Source organism: Solea solea, chromosome 3, assembly GCF_958295425.1.
Source record: "Solea solea chromosome 3, fSolSol10.1, whole genome shotgun sequence".
In the NCBI taxonomy this organism is placed as follows: domain Eukaryota; kingdom Metazoa; phylum Chordata; class Actinopteri; order Pleuronectiformes; family Soleidae; genus Solea; species Solea solea.
The window spans coordinates 6,850,776-6,869,346 of record NC_081136.1 but is presented as its reverse complement, the minus strand read 5'-3'; the positions used below and the strand labels follow the sequence as shown (position 1 = coordinate 6,869,346).

The 18,571-nt window shown below is 39.3% G+C and overlaps 1 protein-coding gene across 1 annotated transcript; it reads left to right on the top strand.

The window, feature by feature from the left end:
- The first annotated feature begins 3,121 nt into the window (after positions 1-3,121).
- aco1 (aconitase 1, soluble) lies at positions 3,122-14,558 on the top strand. The gene is made up of 21 exons (XM_058624767.1): positions 3,122-3,252; positions 5,557-5,687; positions 5,775-5,943; positions 6,936-7,073; positions 7,175-7,244; positions 7,352-7,535; positions 9,034-9,173; positions 9,271-9,442; positions 9,525-9,625; positions 9,823-9,939; positions 10,536-10,695; positions 10,805-10,940; positions 11,549-11,633; positions 11,737-11,893; positions 12,342-12,466; positions 12,563-12,667; positions 12,828-12,970; positions 13,262-13,409; positions 13,510-13,632; positions 13,953-14,138; positions 14,221-14,558. Exons 2-21 carry the CDS (start codon positions 5,579-5,581, stop codon positions 14,335-14,337), a joined length of 2,685 nt encoding a protein of 894 aa, XP_058480750.1. The 5' UTR covers positions 3,122-3,252; positions 5,557-5,578; the 3' UTR covers positions 14,338-14,558.
- Positions 14,559-18,571: the final 4,013 nt, after the last annotated feature.

Here is an 18,571-nt window from a genome sequence, read left to right as displayed (position 1 = left end):
TAATGTAGCGTTGCCTTAATGTTTTAGCATTTTCTTAATGTTTTAGCTTTTTCTGTTTTAGCGTTTCTTAATGTAGTAGAGTTTTCTTAATATTTTAGCGTTTTTGTAATGTTGTGTTTTCATAATGTAGCGTTTTCTTAAAGTTTTAGCATTTTCTTAATGTTTTAGCGTTTGCTTAATGTTTTAGCGTTTTCTTAATGTAGTAGAGTTTTCTTAATGTTTTAGCGTTTTCTTAATGTTTCAGCGTTTTTTCTTAATGCTGTCTTTACGCTTTAGCATTTTCTTAATGTTGTAGCGTTTGCTTAACGCTTTAGCATTTTCTTAATGTTGTAGCGTTTTCTTCTTAATGTTGTAGTGTTTTCTTAAAACTTTAGCATTTTCTTAATGTTGTAGCGTTTTCTTAACGCTTTAGCATTTTTTTAATGTTGTAGCGTTTTCTTCTTAATGTTGTAGTGTTTTCTTAACACTTTAGCATTTTTTAATGTTGTAGCGTTTTCTTCTTAATGTTGTAGTGTTTTCTTAACGCTTTAGCATTTTCTTAACGTTTTAGCGTTTTCTTCTTAATGTTGTTGTGTTTTCCTAAATGTTGTTGTGATTGGCACTCCAGGGCCACCGTATCTTTCGCCCCCTGCACACACACACACACACTTATTTGTGGTTTGGTGGGTTTGGTGATTCAATCACAGACCTAACGAGCTACAGAAAACAGGAGACAGCTGTCTGTGATAAGTGAAGGAAAGATGGATGTGTGATGGAGGCACTGGGAGAAGAAAAAAAGAAGAAAAGTTGCAAACCTCGTTATCCAGTGAAAGACGGATGAGATCAATACGTCTGCTGGACAGCAGTGAGACATGTTGGGGTTCATGGCAGGATTTGTGTGTCTCTACATATTATGTAGATCTATTAGTGTGTGCACGTGACACTGAGAGGACGCAGGTGGTGGTTTTAGCAAAATTGGGCAGCAATGACTTATAGTTCACTTGTCAAAGAATATCAACAGCTGCGTGAGGATCATGGTGAATGATAACTGTGGAGGACACATGGACGACTTTTAAGGGTTTTGTTAAATTAAACCAGTAGGAAATAAAGAAAAGCTCATGCATCTTATATGGATTTGAAGTGGGATTAACCAGATTAATTAAATTCATCTGGAAAACCCCCTCCTTTAATATTCAGTTAACCAATGACATCGTGGTGTTAGGGCCCAGCCTCCTCATGGCACATGTGTGTGTGTGTGTTTGTGTGTGTACGTGTGCTGTGTCTTTACAGTGGAGGCTGCCTGTCTGAATGGAAACAATGTTTTGCTGTTATTAGAACAGAGTGAGCTGTCAGTCACTCTCACCCTCCTGTCTGGAATGGCTGACATTGCCACACGCACATGCACACACACTGGTATCCATGACTTCAGAGGACATTGCATTGACTTACATTGAGAACCTAATCTTAAACTTAACCCTAACCTTGACCTCAGCCTAACTTTAAAACACGTCTTCACCTTAAAATGCAGTCGTTTACGTTATGGGGGAAATTATAAATCCCCATAGTATATGTGATTGTGTAAACAGATTTAGGTCCCCACAACATAAGGAATACCAGGTAAACACACACACACTTTTGTATATTTATTGATTTTTCTATTAGTTTTATTAGAAACATTATTTAAGGGTAAGGTATTTTAGCATTATAGATATGATAATGCCATTAATAACTGTAAAACAAAATGACAATCAAGTCATCTTAAAGAGAAAAACACGTTTATGTGTCCTCTGGACATTTAACAGCCTCACTACTAAAACTAAAGTGTCACGGGAGGCTTTGACCAATCACACATTACTGTTTTATTTTTGTTTCATTATGGCTATTCCAGGAATCTCAGAATGTATATTGTAAAATACATCTTTATTACATTAATGTCAATTTACAGTAGTTTCCAATAAACTAATACAAAGATATAATACAACTATTGTGAAAGTACAATATAACATTTTTGCTGTTTTTAATATTTATAAAGTTCAAATACAACATATGATTCATGTAAACACTGGTGATACGTGATTGTCATCACATTCAACAACAGCAGAAATTGATTGTGGGGCTGACAAAAGCTGCGACCCCTATGCAACAGCACCACCTAGTGATACAAGTATGAATCAGCAACAGGACTTTCAATAATACAACAGATCAGAAACCACTGATTTTGTTAAATGTGTCCATTTTAATAATTTCATCACCTCAGGTGACATATATCGTTCAGGAAGAAACACGTATTTAATCTGGATTATTACAATTGCAGTTTAACAAATTGAAACAGCAGATAATTTATTATATCACTATAATTTTGACAAGGCTTTTTGGGGAAGATTTGAATTCCTGGTTATTCCCCGTTTTAAAAGAAAACCCCTAAAGACTTGTTTTTTGTGACATTTTGAGAAATTGAACTCTTGACAAAGTAATTAATGTATTTACTTAATTGGCACTGCTCCACATTGTTACTCTCTGTCTGACAGATTGTAGTTTTTTCATATTGCACTACTTTTGTTTTTAATTATATTCTCTAACTCTTTTCTATTTTATTTTCCCCATACTATTTACGTATCTGTCTCTCTGTGCATCATGGACAGGAGCAAAAGTATTGAGTAAACTTTACCTGGCAATTAACCTGATTCTGATTCTGGTGTATTATACCTAGAGAACAACTCTCATACTAAAAGATTCCCATAATTTTAGCTGAAATTTCATTCATTCCACGAGGAAAGTTTAAATTTAATGTTTCATCACTGAAAGAAAAGAAAGCTGTGAAAAGGATTACTTAACTCTAGAATTTGAACATGTTGACTACAATCGTGTTTATTTTTTTCATTTCTATCTATTTTTGTTGTTTTATATGTGTATTTCTAACGTATTCCATTGAACCTCGTTTATTATTTGAACAATGCTTGTCCGATGTCTATTTTCACATTATTTTATCATGTTTGATAGCATATTTAAATCAAAGTTTACGCACAAAAAAATTGTCGAATAAGACCCGCCTACACTCTTCCTGATTGGGTGAGCTGAATGAATACGGCGCGATGATTGGTCAATGGTGAAGGCGGAACAGCCGCTTCAGCCAATCGGAGGACGAGAATGAACGGATCATCTTTGTTCCTCGGGAGGGAACTAATTAAGGCGTAGTAGCAGCAGCAGTGTAGTAGGCAGTTAATACGCGGTGTGGTCCTGCAGTGCAGTGTCTCTGGTCCTGCTAACACTCACGTAAGTCAACAAACGAAGCAAAATATGACATTAAATTATAATTTGAGAGCTGGTCTTCCTGTAACGTCACGTACTGACGTAGTGGAGCCCGGGCCCCCCCCTCCTTTCGCTGTCAGTATGCTAGCTAACTTTACCGCTCCTTCAAAAACATTTAAGCCTTTAAACTCGACTCATGCCGTTATGAAGCAGTATGTAACATGTTTTAAACAGCATTTGTTGCCAATTCCGTTGCCCGTGCTATCATACAGAGCGAGTGCGTTCTTTAAATGTTTAAAGTTTTGCCAAGCAGCTAATGCTAAGTTGCGTCAAACGGGGTCAAGGGGGGAGGAACTGTGACAAGGATGCATGTAAGGACGCATGAAGGAAGCATCGAGGACTCACGAGTCTAGTAAAACACATTTCATTATGTAGCATGTGTAATGATAAGCTTAATAAACAGCAAGCATGCAAGGACAAGAAGTATCAAAGTAAGGTTTATGCCACAGCTGCCCTTAATTAACAGTATTGACAATTATTAAAAACATTTTTTTTATGGTTCTGTAATGGTTAAATTCACCAGTATGTACAAGCTCTTTAATCAAAAATATAATATAATGCTAAAATATAATTATTGTCATCCATGAATTTTCAAATGTATTGTTTTACAAATATTGTAAAGCACATTAGTTCTTGATTAAGATGTCAAATTATAATTAGTTACTTGGATTCCTGAACAAAAAATGTTGTTGTAGTGGTTGAATGTTTTTCTTGATTAATTTCTGACTTCTCAGAGAAGCCCAGTGAGCCGGCTCAAATGTGGGTATAAAAAGGTGAATTCTGTTTATGTGACAAATAATATTAATCAATATTATTTAATAAATTATAAATAAATTAATATTAACAATATTTTAGTTTAAACAATTTCTTTGAAAGATTTCAAAAATATGTATTCTCGTTTTTATGATGGGTGGTCTAATTTGTTAAGCACTGTGCATATGGTGTAAAAAGTAAATCTGCACAGTTCTTGTGGTTTAAATTAAGTAATCGTATATACCAGTCACAACAAAATGATTAGAAATACCACTTTTTCATTCATCAGGAATCAAAGTTTTAAAAAGACTGAAATTCTGAGTAGATGTCCAGTCACACAGACACAAAAACAATGCGTGTTGATCTCACAGTCATTGTCAGTACATTTAAAAATACTTTTATTGTAGGGCGAAGCGCTGAATGTGGTTGCTCTGTGGTCATGTTACACCACATAGTAATGGCGGTATCATTATTAGACTTTGCACTGTGATTCAGAGCAACATTAGCGTGTACTCCAGGAAGTATGTGGACATACTGGATGTGTAGGCTCAAGACAAGTGTCCACTGCCTTTCATGCAGATAACCGCTCCCTTAAGGAATTCACCTGTGGTAGAAGAACCCGATTTTTTAAAAAAAAAGCCTGTGTTTCCTTCTTTTTCCCCACGAGGGTCAGCTTTTTCAACATGCGGCTGCACGTTTCCCTGTTAAGTTTCGTCATATTGTTAGAGATGTAGTTATGCAAGTTTTTAAAACTATGGGCCAAAGGTTCACTGTCCCTCAGTTTCAGCACTCAGACTCCCTCTGTTCCAGGCTAAACCATTTCCACATGGAATAGGAAGGTTTTTTTAAAAAAAAAAAGGTACACTGGAAGATATTGATGAATAATGGCATCACAATCTTTCAGCATAATGTAAATAAAGTGATCTGAGATAGTGACTTTTACAGAGGGCTGCAAAATTCATTGTCACCGCAGTTATTTGATAACGATAAAATGTGTGTCAAAACGGTGTTATGATGAAATTATGCAGTGCTGCAGGAATTCAATTGCCCCATAATCCTGCTGATCAGGTGATAAGATACACTTTGACAGAATCCTTAAACAATATGAATCTTATGGAAATTGTAATATCTGTCAAATAATCTCAATATAATTTTCTGATTTAATTGCTTTAGACTATATATCGCTGTCGCAAATGTTGCTCTTCTACTTTACTTATGTGTTACTGCAAGCAGCTGCAAACAACTGCCTACACTGCATGGCAACTTAAAAAGAGGAAGTTGGAAAATATTTTCTCCTTTATAGTTTCTGGAGCTCAGGATAGAGAGCGGTGATCTTAAAATGTTAGTCTTCCCACAAACTGTGGATAAAAGTCAACAATCAACAATTTCTCTAGCACTCCTGCAGCTTTAACTGGACTCTACATCATAATTTGAATGTATTTGTTGTCGTCATATGGTATAGTGATTGTATCGTGTTAAAATTAGGATTTAATTGCTCATATTTCTGTTTTTTAGCTCCACTGAGACAGAGAGGAGAATGTCTACCACTGTAAGCAATCCCTTTCAACATATTGTTGAGCCCCTGAACCCCGAGGACCCAAAGCAGCAGTTTTATAATCTTTCCAAACTTGGAGACAGCAGATATGGTAACAATAAACTTACACTTCTGTCTTTATTTATTTTTTGAGTGTATGTTTCCCGGAGTGGTTCACATTTTTCTGTCTGTTCCTCAGAGCGTCTACCGTTCTCCATCCGAGTCCTCCTGGAGTCTGCAGTACGTAACTGTGATGAATTTCTGGTTAAGAGCTCAGATGTGGAACGCATCCTCAGCTGGAAGGAGACCCAGACTCAAAGTGTGGAGGTGCCATTTAGACCGGCCCGTGTCATCCTGCAGGACTTCACGTATGTCTAAAACCTTCCTCCAACTAGTGATTTTCTGTTTTTCTGCAGAATCAGTTAAGCCCTTTGCTTAACTGATAGTGAAGCATTCAAGGTCACTGCCCAGTCTGTGAGAGTGTAGAATGTCTTCTGTGGTTTTGGAGCATCAAGTCTCAAAATAAAACCCTTATGTCGTAACAAAATCATCCGTACGATGAATTATGGGAAGATCCAGTGTTATTGTCGATTGGTTCAACAGTGAAATTTGCTTTGCAGTGCTCTTGAAACATGGAAAGACGGAAAACTGTTAAAAAAAATGTGTGTGTGTGTGTAGAAGATAATCGATGTACAGAAACATTTCACTATGAAACAGGATTATTTCACTGACAATTATTGTCCAGTAACAAAAATTGTAACTCGCTTTAAATTGAATAAATTGCACTTGGAGGTAAAATAGGAATAATTGAATTTGAGCTTGCACTGTGATGTGTTTTACTGATCGATTCGTGCAAACAGTTAATAGTGGTGATATCTCAGCCTTTGCTGCTTCAATTCAGATCAACAAATATCTAAAACTATTCACACTTTATGGGATACACGTCAGCAATAATTCTGTGTTTTGACAACACACCCACATATTCAGATTAAGAGTAATATGATTAAGTGAAAAAATATAAGATAAGAAATTGAATCATGGGAAGTAATGGGTGGAGTCAGCATATCGCAGTGATGAGCTGGTGCTCAGTAATTTTACTTAAAATAGAGAAGAAATATCTGAATACAGTCAACCCTGAAGTAGAAAAGTAAACTTTACTGCCTCAGGATGTTCTCTTCTAAAAAAAATAAAATAAAATGAAAATAATCTTTTATAAAAATGTTTTTAAAAGAGTGTCGGGAGATCGGGCAAACTCCCGATCCTTGGTTCTAGTTTAACATCTCTTGCTTGTAATCTACGTTATACTATTTAATTTAAGTTAATTAAGTCTGAATGTTGAGTTTCTGAACTCTTGCTGCAGTGGCGTCCCTGCCGTGGTGGATTTTGCCGCTATGCGTGACGCAGTGATGAAACTGGGCGGCGACCCAGAGAAGATCAATCCAGTCTGCCCTGCTGACCTCGTCATCGATCACTCTATCCAAGTGGACTTTAACAGAAAGTAAGGCCAGGTTCATCACACTCTTTCTACCATGGCACCACCACCACTTCATACACACAGTGTTTTTCAACACAAGCATAGCCCCTCTTTATTTCCTTCAGGTCTGATAGCCTCCAGAAAAACCAAGATTTGGAGTTTGACCGCAACAGGGAGAGATTCCAGTTCTTAAAGGTATGAACAATTAACAAACCCAGTGCAACATCTTATATCGTATCTGATAGGTATTTGTACTGTCAGCTTTTCCTTTATGGCTTAAATCTGTTCCCTTCTCTTTTCAGTGGGGCTCTAAAGCCTTTAGGAACATGCGAATCATTCCTCCTGGCTCAGGAATCGTTCACCAAGTCAACCTGGAGTACCTGGCCCGAGTGGTGTTCAACCACGAAGGGTTCTTCTACCCCGACAGCCTGGTGGGCACAGACTCCCACACGACCATGATCGACGGCCTGGGTGTCCTCGGCTGGGGTAAGACAACATCTGGGAGATGTTTGCATTTAATCATTTCTGACAATATGTGACAAGCTGCTCTTGGAGGATTCAGCTGTGGGCTTTAAAGGCAAAGAGATATTAGATCTGAGTGCAGCTCTGTTTGAGCAGCAGGCAGCAGCAGGCAGCTCTGATAAACCTGCTGCCCAGCATCAAACTAAAATACAGACAAAGCTAGCTCTAGTGAAAACAGCTGATGAACAGTGGATAAAGAGCCAGATATGGAATTACTGTGGCATAAGGGGAAACCGAGGGGGGAAATAAAGCATCTAAAAGCAAAGGAGAGTGATTGAGAGTGTGTTAGGATGGAGACAAACTAATGCATGCCATTGTTGCTCTTGCAATTCAATGTCAAAAAAAAGTCAACTTTAGAAGCGCAATACTCAGCCATACTTCCAGTTTTTACAACATAAAGTGCAAAATAAATTGAGCCAGTAGTGGCATCACATGTACATTTTTAAAAAGGCCACTTTGTTTATAAATAATTCCAGTATAGCTACATTTTTCACAATACAAAGCACATTCTGCCTTTAGTGCCTTTACTGTAAATGACATTGCAACTCTGAATGCACCTTGTGAAAACTGTAGCTGTAGTTTTGGTGGTTTAAAGAAGCAAGCAAGCAGACAGTACAGACAGTCCTGGCCGATGCTGGCGTCAATGGGCTTTCGTGTTGGATGTGGTGTTACTTTAAACAATGTCTTTCGAAGCTCTCTGGTTTACAGTCGACGCAAAATCCAAAATGATTCTACACAGTGGATTTAACGAGATGACCGTGCAGCCTTGAACTTTGCTTTACATTCTCTGCTGAATGCTGACATCGGCACTATTGTCTGGCTTCTGTTTTGTTTCCCTCGCTTCTAATGTTGCGTGGCGCGTCATTCGTATAGTGACAGGTAATTAGATAGCCAGCTAGTGGAGAAGAAAAAAAAAAAGGATCCTTGTATAGACAATTACACACATAATCCAATCCATGCAGAATCTTTATGGTGAATGTATACAATTTTAACGTACCGAAATATTGCAGTTTACGTCCCGAAACACATGTGATATTTGTCCAGTCGAGACAGACGAGCTCACATAATCTGCTGATTAAAGGGCAATAAAATATCAGTATGGGTGGATTATTATTTATTTTCCATACATTTCAATAATGCTTTTGCACAATAGCGTAGTCTGTGGTTATGTACACACGACCGGTTCCATATAGGAATGATTGAGCTGCTTACAGGGTTTTTTTTTGGGTTGAAATATTCTAGAAAGAAAAGGAGATTACAGAATGAAAATTAAACGAAATTAAAAGCCTCATTTACATGATTAAAATAAATTAACATTTCCTTCCCCTTAAGTGTGATGGAAAAACTGATAATCAGAAATGACCCATCATTTAAAGTTAAATGGACGACAAAAACAATGTTGTAGCAGTTTGATTTTTTTTTAATTTTATTTTAATGCGACAATTTAACCTTAAACCTTCAGGTGTGGGTGGAATAGAGGCGGAGGCGGTGATGCTGGGTCAGCCAATAAGCATGGTCCTGCCCGAGGTGGTGGGATACAAGCTGCATGGGACCCCGGATAAATTCATTACATCCACTGACATTGTCCTCACTGTTACCAAGGTAAAAACAGTCACTTTTCGTGCAGCTAGTACCTCACAGGGTCGACGTGTGTGTATGTGTCATACGTGATCATCTTCCTCTCCGTCTGTGCTCTCAGCATCTCCGCCAGGTGGGTGTCGTGGGGAAGTTTGTGGAGTTCTTCGGCCCCGGTGTGGCTCAGCTGTCCATCGCCGACCGAGCCACCATCGCCAACATGTGTCCAGAGTACGGAGCCACAGCGGCGTTCTTCCCTGTGGACGACATCAGCATTCAGTACCTCGTACAGACAGGCGAGTGTCCCCGGCTGCGAGGCTCATTCACCCCCACATCTGAGTTTCCTCCTAATTGGGTGACTTTGTTGGTTTGATTCAGGACGAGACGCAGAAAAGCTGGACTACATTACAAAGTACCTGAAGGCAGTGGCCATGTTCAGAGACTACAACGATGTCTCTCAGGATCCAGATTTTACTCAGGTCAGTCTCATGTTTTGTTGAGCCAATTAACTGACTTTAATGTTTGATTATTCATTGATTTAATGGGCATGGTTCTAAAGTGAGAAACTGATTGTACGTGGATGTTCCACAAACATACAAGTGTAATAAAGCAGTAGGCAAATGCTAAACCAGTACAACTTACAACGTAAATGATGGTCCGTCTGTCTCTCGCTCAGGTGGTGGAGTTGGATCTCAGTACTGTGGTTCCCTGCTGCAGTGGTCCCAAAAGGCCGCAGGACAGAATCCCTGTTACTGACATGAAGACAGACTTTGAAACCTGTTTGGGAGCAAAGGTAGAAACCAGTGCGTACATCCACACAAAATGGACCACTTTCACCCTTTCCTAGTCTCTAGAGTTGATCATTTTGAAAACTCTGACTTTCATATTTAGTGTAGTCCAAGAAAAAAAAATTTTTTTAAGAAAGTTTAAGTGAAGAAATGAACTGTTCTTTTGTTTCATATGATCAGTGTTAAGAATTCAATGGCACCATCTAGTGGTGAAGTTGTAGATTGCCGCCAATTGACAAATCCTTGAGCGTCCGTACTTAATTTCCAAGCACGGAAGAGCCTCTTTTGATGGTCCCTTTTGGGTTATTATTGAAAGATGTAAATGCTCTTAAGTGATGAAACCACAGAAGTGCTTCACCACAAGAATTTTGGACATTTCCACATTTATTCCTTCTGTAAAGGACAAAAAAATGCTTGTGCAAAGTCCCTCTTTAACCTAAGTTTATATTCCTTAAGTACTCACAGATGTCAAATGAAACCCGGCCCTTTAATTTGTTATTAATACTTTTCACTTGACGAGTGTACACGGGAGAATTGCTGTTACTTAGCAAAAATAACTGGGATGAATTAAACCTTAACTACTTCTTTGTGACACATTCAGCAAGGCTTTAAGGGTTTCCAGATGCCGGCCGAGCGCCACAGCGCTGCCGTCCCCTTCCAGTTCAATGGAAACGAGTACACTCTGAGCCACGGCTCCGTGGTCATCGCCGCCATCACCAGCTGCACCAACACCAGTAACCCCTCTGTCATGCTGGGAGCCGGTGAGTCCTCGTCTCTCAGGGGGTTTTGTTTTGGAACTTGTCTCTTTCCGCTTTTTACAGAGTTGATGAGGATTAATGGGTTTTCTCTTTCTTTCTTTCTTTCTTTTAGGGCTTCTTGCTAAAAAGGCAATCGAGTGTGGTTTGAGTGTGAACCCGTACATTAAGACCAGCCTGTCACCGGGCAGTGGAGTGGTCACCTACTACCTGAAGGAGAGCGGTGTTATGGACTACCTGTCTCAGCTGGGGTAAGCTGCTCACAGCACTTATTTTGAATAGTTAATCTTAGATGATTTAAGGTGGGTAAAACAATTATTTTATATTTGATTCTGTATTCCAATAGAACAAGTACTTAAAAGTCCAAAATGTGACCACTGTAGAGCTGATTAGTGCCAATAATGAATTGGTACAGTTTTCTAACACGGGTCTCTTATTTTGAAATCGTGACGCAGTGTAAAATACAATGCATTTTGGTTTGTAATTGCTTTAAGCGACTGACTGTCGATAATAGTTAATAAAAGCTGATTACAGTAGACTAAACGTTTGATTTTAATAAGTTAAGTTACTTCAATAGGATTAAAGGATTGTAATATAACAGGATGATCCAGTACTGTTTGATTATTGAAGCAGAAACGCTGGAATCCCAAAATGACGCCGCTGCCTTGTGTATTTACTTTAACAAATTGGTCTCTAACTAACGAATTAGAAACGGTGCGTCTGTACAAACATGGTTTTATTAAATGAAGTATAAAAGCTGCAGCGTAACATTTATGCACTGCAGCAAACTTAAATGAAAACATGAATAAATTAGCATGCTACCACAAAGCTAATATGTATTTTTGTTTTGTCTTGGCAGCTTCGAGGTCGTCGGCTACGGTTGTATGACGTGTATCGGCAACAGTGGGCCGCTGCCAGACTCTGTGGTGGATGCCATCACACAGGTACCTATGTTTTTACATCCTTATTGTATCCGTCTCTTTCCACTGTTGACTCTTAATAAACAAGTGTAACATTAATCTTCGTGTGTGTGTGTGTGTGTTTCAGGGAGATCTGGTTGCTGCAGGAATCCTGTCGGGAAACAGAAACTTTGAAGGGCGAGTCCATCCCAACACCAGAGCCAACTACCTGGCTTCTCCTCCACTCGTCATTGCTTACGCCATCGCGGGGACCGTGAGGATAGACTTTGAGAGTGAGCCCATCGGTGAGTTTAGAGATCGAGTTGCTACTACTTTCATGTCACTCAACCCCTAAATGTGCCTCAGCTCAGTCGGCAGCTATTTTTAAGGCGTTAACGCCCAATTTCTTGTAAAACAATGTACAAACAGGACTGATAATTGTCATTTCTAGCTCTTTATTTTTATTCAGACACTACATTAGAACTGCATTTCATGATTTATAGCTTTAATTAAGAATAAAGCAAAGGCAAGAGGCACATGGGACATCTACATGGTCAAAACAATGCTTTTTTACAAGTTGTTTTGCAGGATGACCGACTGTAGTCATTATACAACTGAAGCGCCACTTTCTTTAATTGTAACTCTGCTAACCGGCTGTGCACAATCACAGGAAAGAGTCATTTAAGTGATTACAGCTACAGCACCAAGCAGAGCTAGATTGTATTCTCCTTACATCGCATCTCGTCTCCACAGGCACCACCTCTGAAGGCAAAGAGATCTTCCTGAGAGACATCTGGCCCACGCGAGAGGAGATCCAGGCTGTGGAGAGGAAGTTCGTCATTCCAACGATGTTCAAAGAAGTCTACGAGAAGATTGAGGTTGTGTTACTTTAAATCTTACTGGAAGAAAAACACATGTGACATTTGATATAGGCATGACTAACGGGCCCTTATTGGATTATTGTGTCATTGCAGAAAGTGAATGAACGCTGGAACTCTCTGGACGCTCCCTCTGACAAACTCTACACCTGGGACCCTCAGTCCACTTATATCAAGTCTCCTCCGTTCTTCAGTGGTTTGGTAAAAACCACAAATCTGCACCATTTTCCAACAATTAGGAAACTAGAGCACTCAAATGAAATAATTGTGTAGTTATGAAAACCTCTGTGCTAGTATTGATCAGTGTACATCAACATGGCAGCTGTATTTAAGTCATGAAATGATGTCTTACCTGGTTCAGACGATGGAGCTGCAGCCTCCAGAGTCCATCAACGACGCCTACGTGCTGCTCAACTTCGGAGACTCCGTCACCACCGACCACATTTCTCCCGCGGGGAACATAGCCAGGAACAGCGCTGCAGCGCGATACCTGACCAGCAGGGGGTGAGTGAGCTCACTGGGAATAAATCCTTCTAAGATGAACAAAAACAAAAAAACATGGCTTTGAGAAAATTGAAGATTAATTCAGTTTGATAATGATATCAATAATATCCGATCTAATACTAATAACGTAAAGGTTAATTCAGCTCAACATTTGCTGTGTTTGTGGCAGCTTGAGTTCAATAATCAACTAAAGCTGAACTCGGTCAACGCCACTCAAATACTAAAAGAGTTAGCTGAAAGTAAATAATGTATTTTAACTTTTAATTAAAACTCTGTCTGTGTTCTGTCCAGTCTGACTCCTCGAGACTACAACTCGTACGGCTCACGCCGAGGCAACGATGCCATCATGTCTCGAGGGACGTTCGCAAACATCCGCCTTTTTAACAAGTTCCTCAACAAGCAGGCACCACAAACCATTCACCTGCCGACAGGAGACACGGTCAGAATACTTCACTTTTTTAGATCATGTTCTGTTCACGTTCCTCTATTTTTGTGTATGAGATTAAAGTCAGTGTTGTGTTTTTACCCGCGTTGTCCAGTTGGACGTGTTCGATGCTGCAGAGCGGTACCAGCAGTCCGCTGTTCCTCTGCTGGTTCTGGCAGGGAAGGAGTACGGCTCGGGCAGCTCCAGAGACTGGGCAGCAAAAGGACCTTTCCTACTGGTGAGTAACACACAACTTTACATTTTGTTTGTTATTTTACAATCAAAAACAGAACAAAGCTCTGGTAGAGTGTAAACCAGAGGTCTCAAACTCAAATGACCTGGTCTGATAAGTGGGAAAAAAAGTCTTAAAACTATGTTTATGATAGAATTTGAAATTAAAAGTGCTTGCTTTGACGTGGAACGAGGAATAGGTCAATGAAAAAAATTAATCTTTAAATGAAAAGACAGAAATAACTCGATATTAAGTGGCACATGTGGCCCTACAGGCCGCGGGTTTGAGACCTCTGGTGTAGACTGAAGTTGTTTGTGTTCTCTCAGGGCATCAAGGCCGTGCTGGCAGAGAGCTACGAGCGGATCCACCGCAGTAACCTGGTCGGGATGGGAGTGATTCCTCTGGAGTATCTGCCCGGAGACACGGCCGACAGTCTGGGTCTGACCGGCAGAGAGCGCTACACCGTCGTCATCCCTCAGCAGCTCACGCCCAGGATGCTCGTCGACGTTAAGGTGAGTCCGGGACAGTTTCATGCACAGTTTTACCTCGTCTGTCCAAAAGGTCGTGACGCCTGACGTTTGTCCGCCCTCACAGCTCGACACGGGCAAAACATTCCAAGTGCGGATGAGGTTCGACACGGACGTGGAGCTGACGTATTTCCACCACGGAGGAATCCTCAACTACATGATCCGCAAGATGTCTGCAAACTAACACGCAGAAGAAGCACAGATTTAATAACATGTTAACAGCTGACTGAAGATAAACCGTCCCCAGCCACTCACTCACTGATTCATCAACAGAACTGTTAATCCTACAACCTGAGAACGAATGCTGCTACGAGTCGTGGAGTGAAAATACCGAGTATGACATGACGTGTGAATATTGTAATCAAGATATGTAGGAGGATAATATTTATATCAGATTAAAAGAAACAAGACTGAAAATCTAGCAGCAGTGTAGTCTTTCTTTATTCCACTTAAATAAATCTTGGCTGGTTGACGTAGTAAATATAACATTCCAGTGTAAACCTGTATTTGTCAGTGTGTGAGCTGCCTTAATTACCTCATGACATACTGACAAACACTGCTGTGTCCAACATGTTCTATACAATGTGAATGAATTAAACAGGATACTCAACACAATAAAATGTGACCCGTTTTTGCAACATTTCCTCTCATTTGTTACATTTTATTGTCTTCTGTCGACAAAGTTTATTGACAGAAGAGGACGACGGACCTTTAATGTATTGTTTGGCCCCTAAACATCAAACGTTGACTGTCGGGAAGCTGGATTTCTATTTTAAAATACATCAGAGAACGTCAGCCTCAAAATAATCTATCAAAGGCCTTTTAACTACAAAAATAACTCAAGCTTGAGCTGATGTCACAGACTTTTTTTTTTAGCTTTGTTTAGCCGATTTGTGTCTTTCTGCCTAATGAAAATGCTGGTTTAAGCCACTAGAGGGAGCTGTGTGTAAGAATCAAAAATGTGTGAACCGCTGACATGAGCAACACTAGTCTTCTAGGGACAAGGATGATGCTTTTCCTCCTTTAATCTGAGCCTGTGTTTTGATCAATTCTACATACAAACTTGAATTGTAACTGATCTATACACTAAATTTCTACAAAATGATAAATGTATTCCCCCTGTGATGTATAAATTAAGATTTTTTAAATTAATTTTTTTTAGCTGACTTATTTAAAAGTACACATTGATAAATCACATTCCTTTAAATATGTATATATTAATTCAATTTGATTATTATATTAATTATAACATAAATATCATTTGATATTTTGACACTAAACTAAACCTGAATTTATAGCAGTCTTCCATCTCACGTATTTCAACCATTTTTACGAGATAAAATGTAGTTTCCCATTAATTTACTCAGTACTAACTCGGTTGTCCAGTGTGAAAGTTGTTCAGCAGCTTGTGATAACTGACGGGTCCATCTGAGACCACACTGATTTAGCAACGGTTTGACCCCCGGCGAGGATCTCCTGTGTAGTTCATGTTTCACTTGTCGTTTGTTTACTCTGATGTCCTGAGTCACAGAGACAGAGCAGTGGAAAATGCTGCTGTGGGGGGAGGAAGAGGAAGAGGAGGAGTGGACATTGGACAGAAAAAAACAACCACATGTGCTGCACATGTGCACGACTCTGGGCAAATACTGTAGGACTGGAGCCATAGGCAAACTCACAACAGAGATACTGTATGTAACCGAGGAAGTTCTGAATTTGCAAATCAGCACCTGGACTGAAGCTCATTTGGAAACATTTGAATTATTCAAACCTCTTAAGTGTGCAAATGTCCACACACACACACACACACACACACTAGAAAGCAATGAGATCATCAAAACTACAGATAAGGTTTTGTTGCTTCAAACAGCAATAAAAGTTCTATAATCTGACCATTTTATATCATCTTTGGAAGTGTCACCAGATTTGCTTATAGGGCAACTATTGATGATGTCATAATAAAATAATGTAAAAAATATCTAAAGCATATGTTCACTGTTTCCTCTTCTGGCTGCAAACTGGAAGTTTGTGTCATTTAATAAATCAGGCCACTCCCTGCACCAAAGTCCATTAAGAAAATCAGCAATTTTGCATCACAGCACACAGTTGGTGCCAATCGGGTCTGCTGCCCCCGTCACTTTCAGTTCCCTCGAGTTCTAATGTGTTGTCTCGTGACTTCAGGGTTTGAAATCCTTACGTCAGATGAACCAAAGTAACACAAACTTACCATATGAGGCAGCAGGACAACAGCAGCTCCTGTGTCTTAATGACCTAAAAATGCTTATTTTTCTCAATGGGATTTGGTAAATGGCAAAAACAATGTTTAGATGTTTTTAAATCATACAGATTTAAATCATTACAGCTTAAATCAGTTATTTCTTCGTGTCCCTGCTGGCAGCCTTGTCTCAACCTGGTTCTAGGTGCAAGGGTCACACTCAGTATACAGGTCAGTATCTCATAAAAACACATTACAACAGACCTGAACTGTCATATCAAGTTTGGCAATGGCTAATCTAGAGATCCTGAAACCACTGCTGGACCAAAACAGAAAATTCAACCCATTTTCTACATTCTTAAAGTAAAAATCAATACACAGCTACAATGATATACAGTTCATCATAATTTATTTATTGAATAAAACTCTATTATAAGTGTAATTTATTAACATAATGGTTTTTCTTACTTTTCCAGCATTAACAGACAGAGTACGATAACCTCCACCTCAAGTCATTCATAATTTAAATGCATGTGTAAATAATAGATTAGTGTCGCTTTTCAGTCGCCCCCCGGAGTACTTCCGTCAAGAAAAGACACAGTAATCTGACATTCACATAATGAACACTGCTGAGTTTTGAGGTCCAGTGTGTAAAAAGTTGGTTTTCAAAGACTTCGAATGGATGTTTATGTGTACTTTAGGCTGCCATTTTGTGTTGTCATGTTTCTACAGCAGCCTGAGACAATTACAGAGGAACAAGGCCGCCATAGTACCCCCAACGGAGGAGTTCCCCCCATTAGATGTCACTAAATTCTTACACACTGGACCTTTAAAACAGTCTAAAGAGGACGAAATCAGTTTCAACAACGGCTCATCTCAGTGACACAAATGTTCTGTTGAGGTAGAAACATCGCTTTTCACACCGAGCGCATGGTTATCTGGCCGGATCTCTCAGTAGAAAGCACTACCTACACCTGAAATGTGCCGAAAACAATACAGTACTACAGATTCTGACCCTTTAAAAAGGAACATTATGTTTAAAGTGCACTATATAACAGCGTGATTATAGCAGCCACTCAATATGGTCCTCGCATACTCATTACATCACAACTCGGCGTTCACCTCCAACCTTTCTGTCTTTTGTGCAAATTAATGCTTCAAAAACACAAATGTGCAGATACGAGCAGAACTAATACTGCGGTAATGACATTTCTGAAATGGGACACTGACAAACACGAGTTAAAACTGTGACACATGTGACAAACGCTTACAAACTCAGCTGGAACTCCATCTAAAGCAGTGTTTCCCAGTAGTTGGCAATAGTTAAATAGGACAAAGACGATTATAACCTGGATGATTGAGAACCTTCACAGATTTGCATATGGGCACCTATACTTTCTAATAATGCAAACTATTGTGACCCAAATTTACATTTATAAATCATGACAAAAACACATTTTTGACTAATTTACATTCATTTCTCTTACAGCTAATACTTTAAATTTTCAAGAGATGTTTTGTAAGTTGATTAAAATATCTGCACATAAATCTTAGATATAAAGGTTAAGAAAATTCTGCAAATTTGTTTGGGGACCCTAAAAAAAAAAGTCCCCTGCGACCCATCTGTGGGTCCCAACCCAGACTTTGGGAATCACTGCTCTTAAAAAGGAAGACTAAACAACGACACAGTAAGAGATAACACGAAAACACAGCAGTCACGGCCCATTTTCAGGGTCACACATTAACTCAAAACAATAAATATTCTGTCTTTACGACTGTTCGTTCAAATCATTTTCATGTTAGCATGTGGGCTGTCGGACCACGTTGATTTAACGTTAAACACAAAAAAAAACCTCTAAAGAACAATGATACAGTCGTGGAAAATATGGACAAAAATAGGAGTTACCCTTATTCAAATAATCCTAGGTTTGACTACATCCTTGTTTTCTTTTCAAATGGGAGCAAACTGACTGTTAGCTTTCCAGGCTAACATGACACAGTCACTCCCGACACTGCAAATCTAACACAAACATAGACGTAGACGATTAGTACAGTCAATATAGAGTTCAGTCCAAAAGCCACAGGCCAAAGTTGTACACCCAGGTCACACTGGATATGGAAGCAGTGCGAAACACGACCAAAGTTCCCCGTGTTCCCGTTGAGCAGTGGACACTAGCCCGACACATCTCAGGCTAGCCACTGTTAG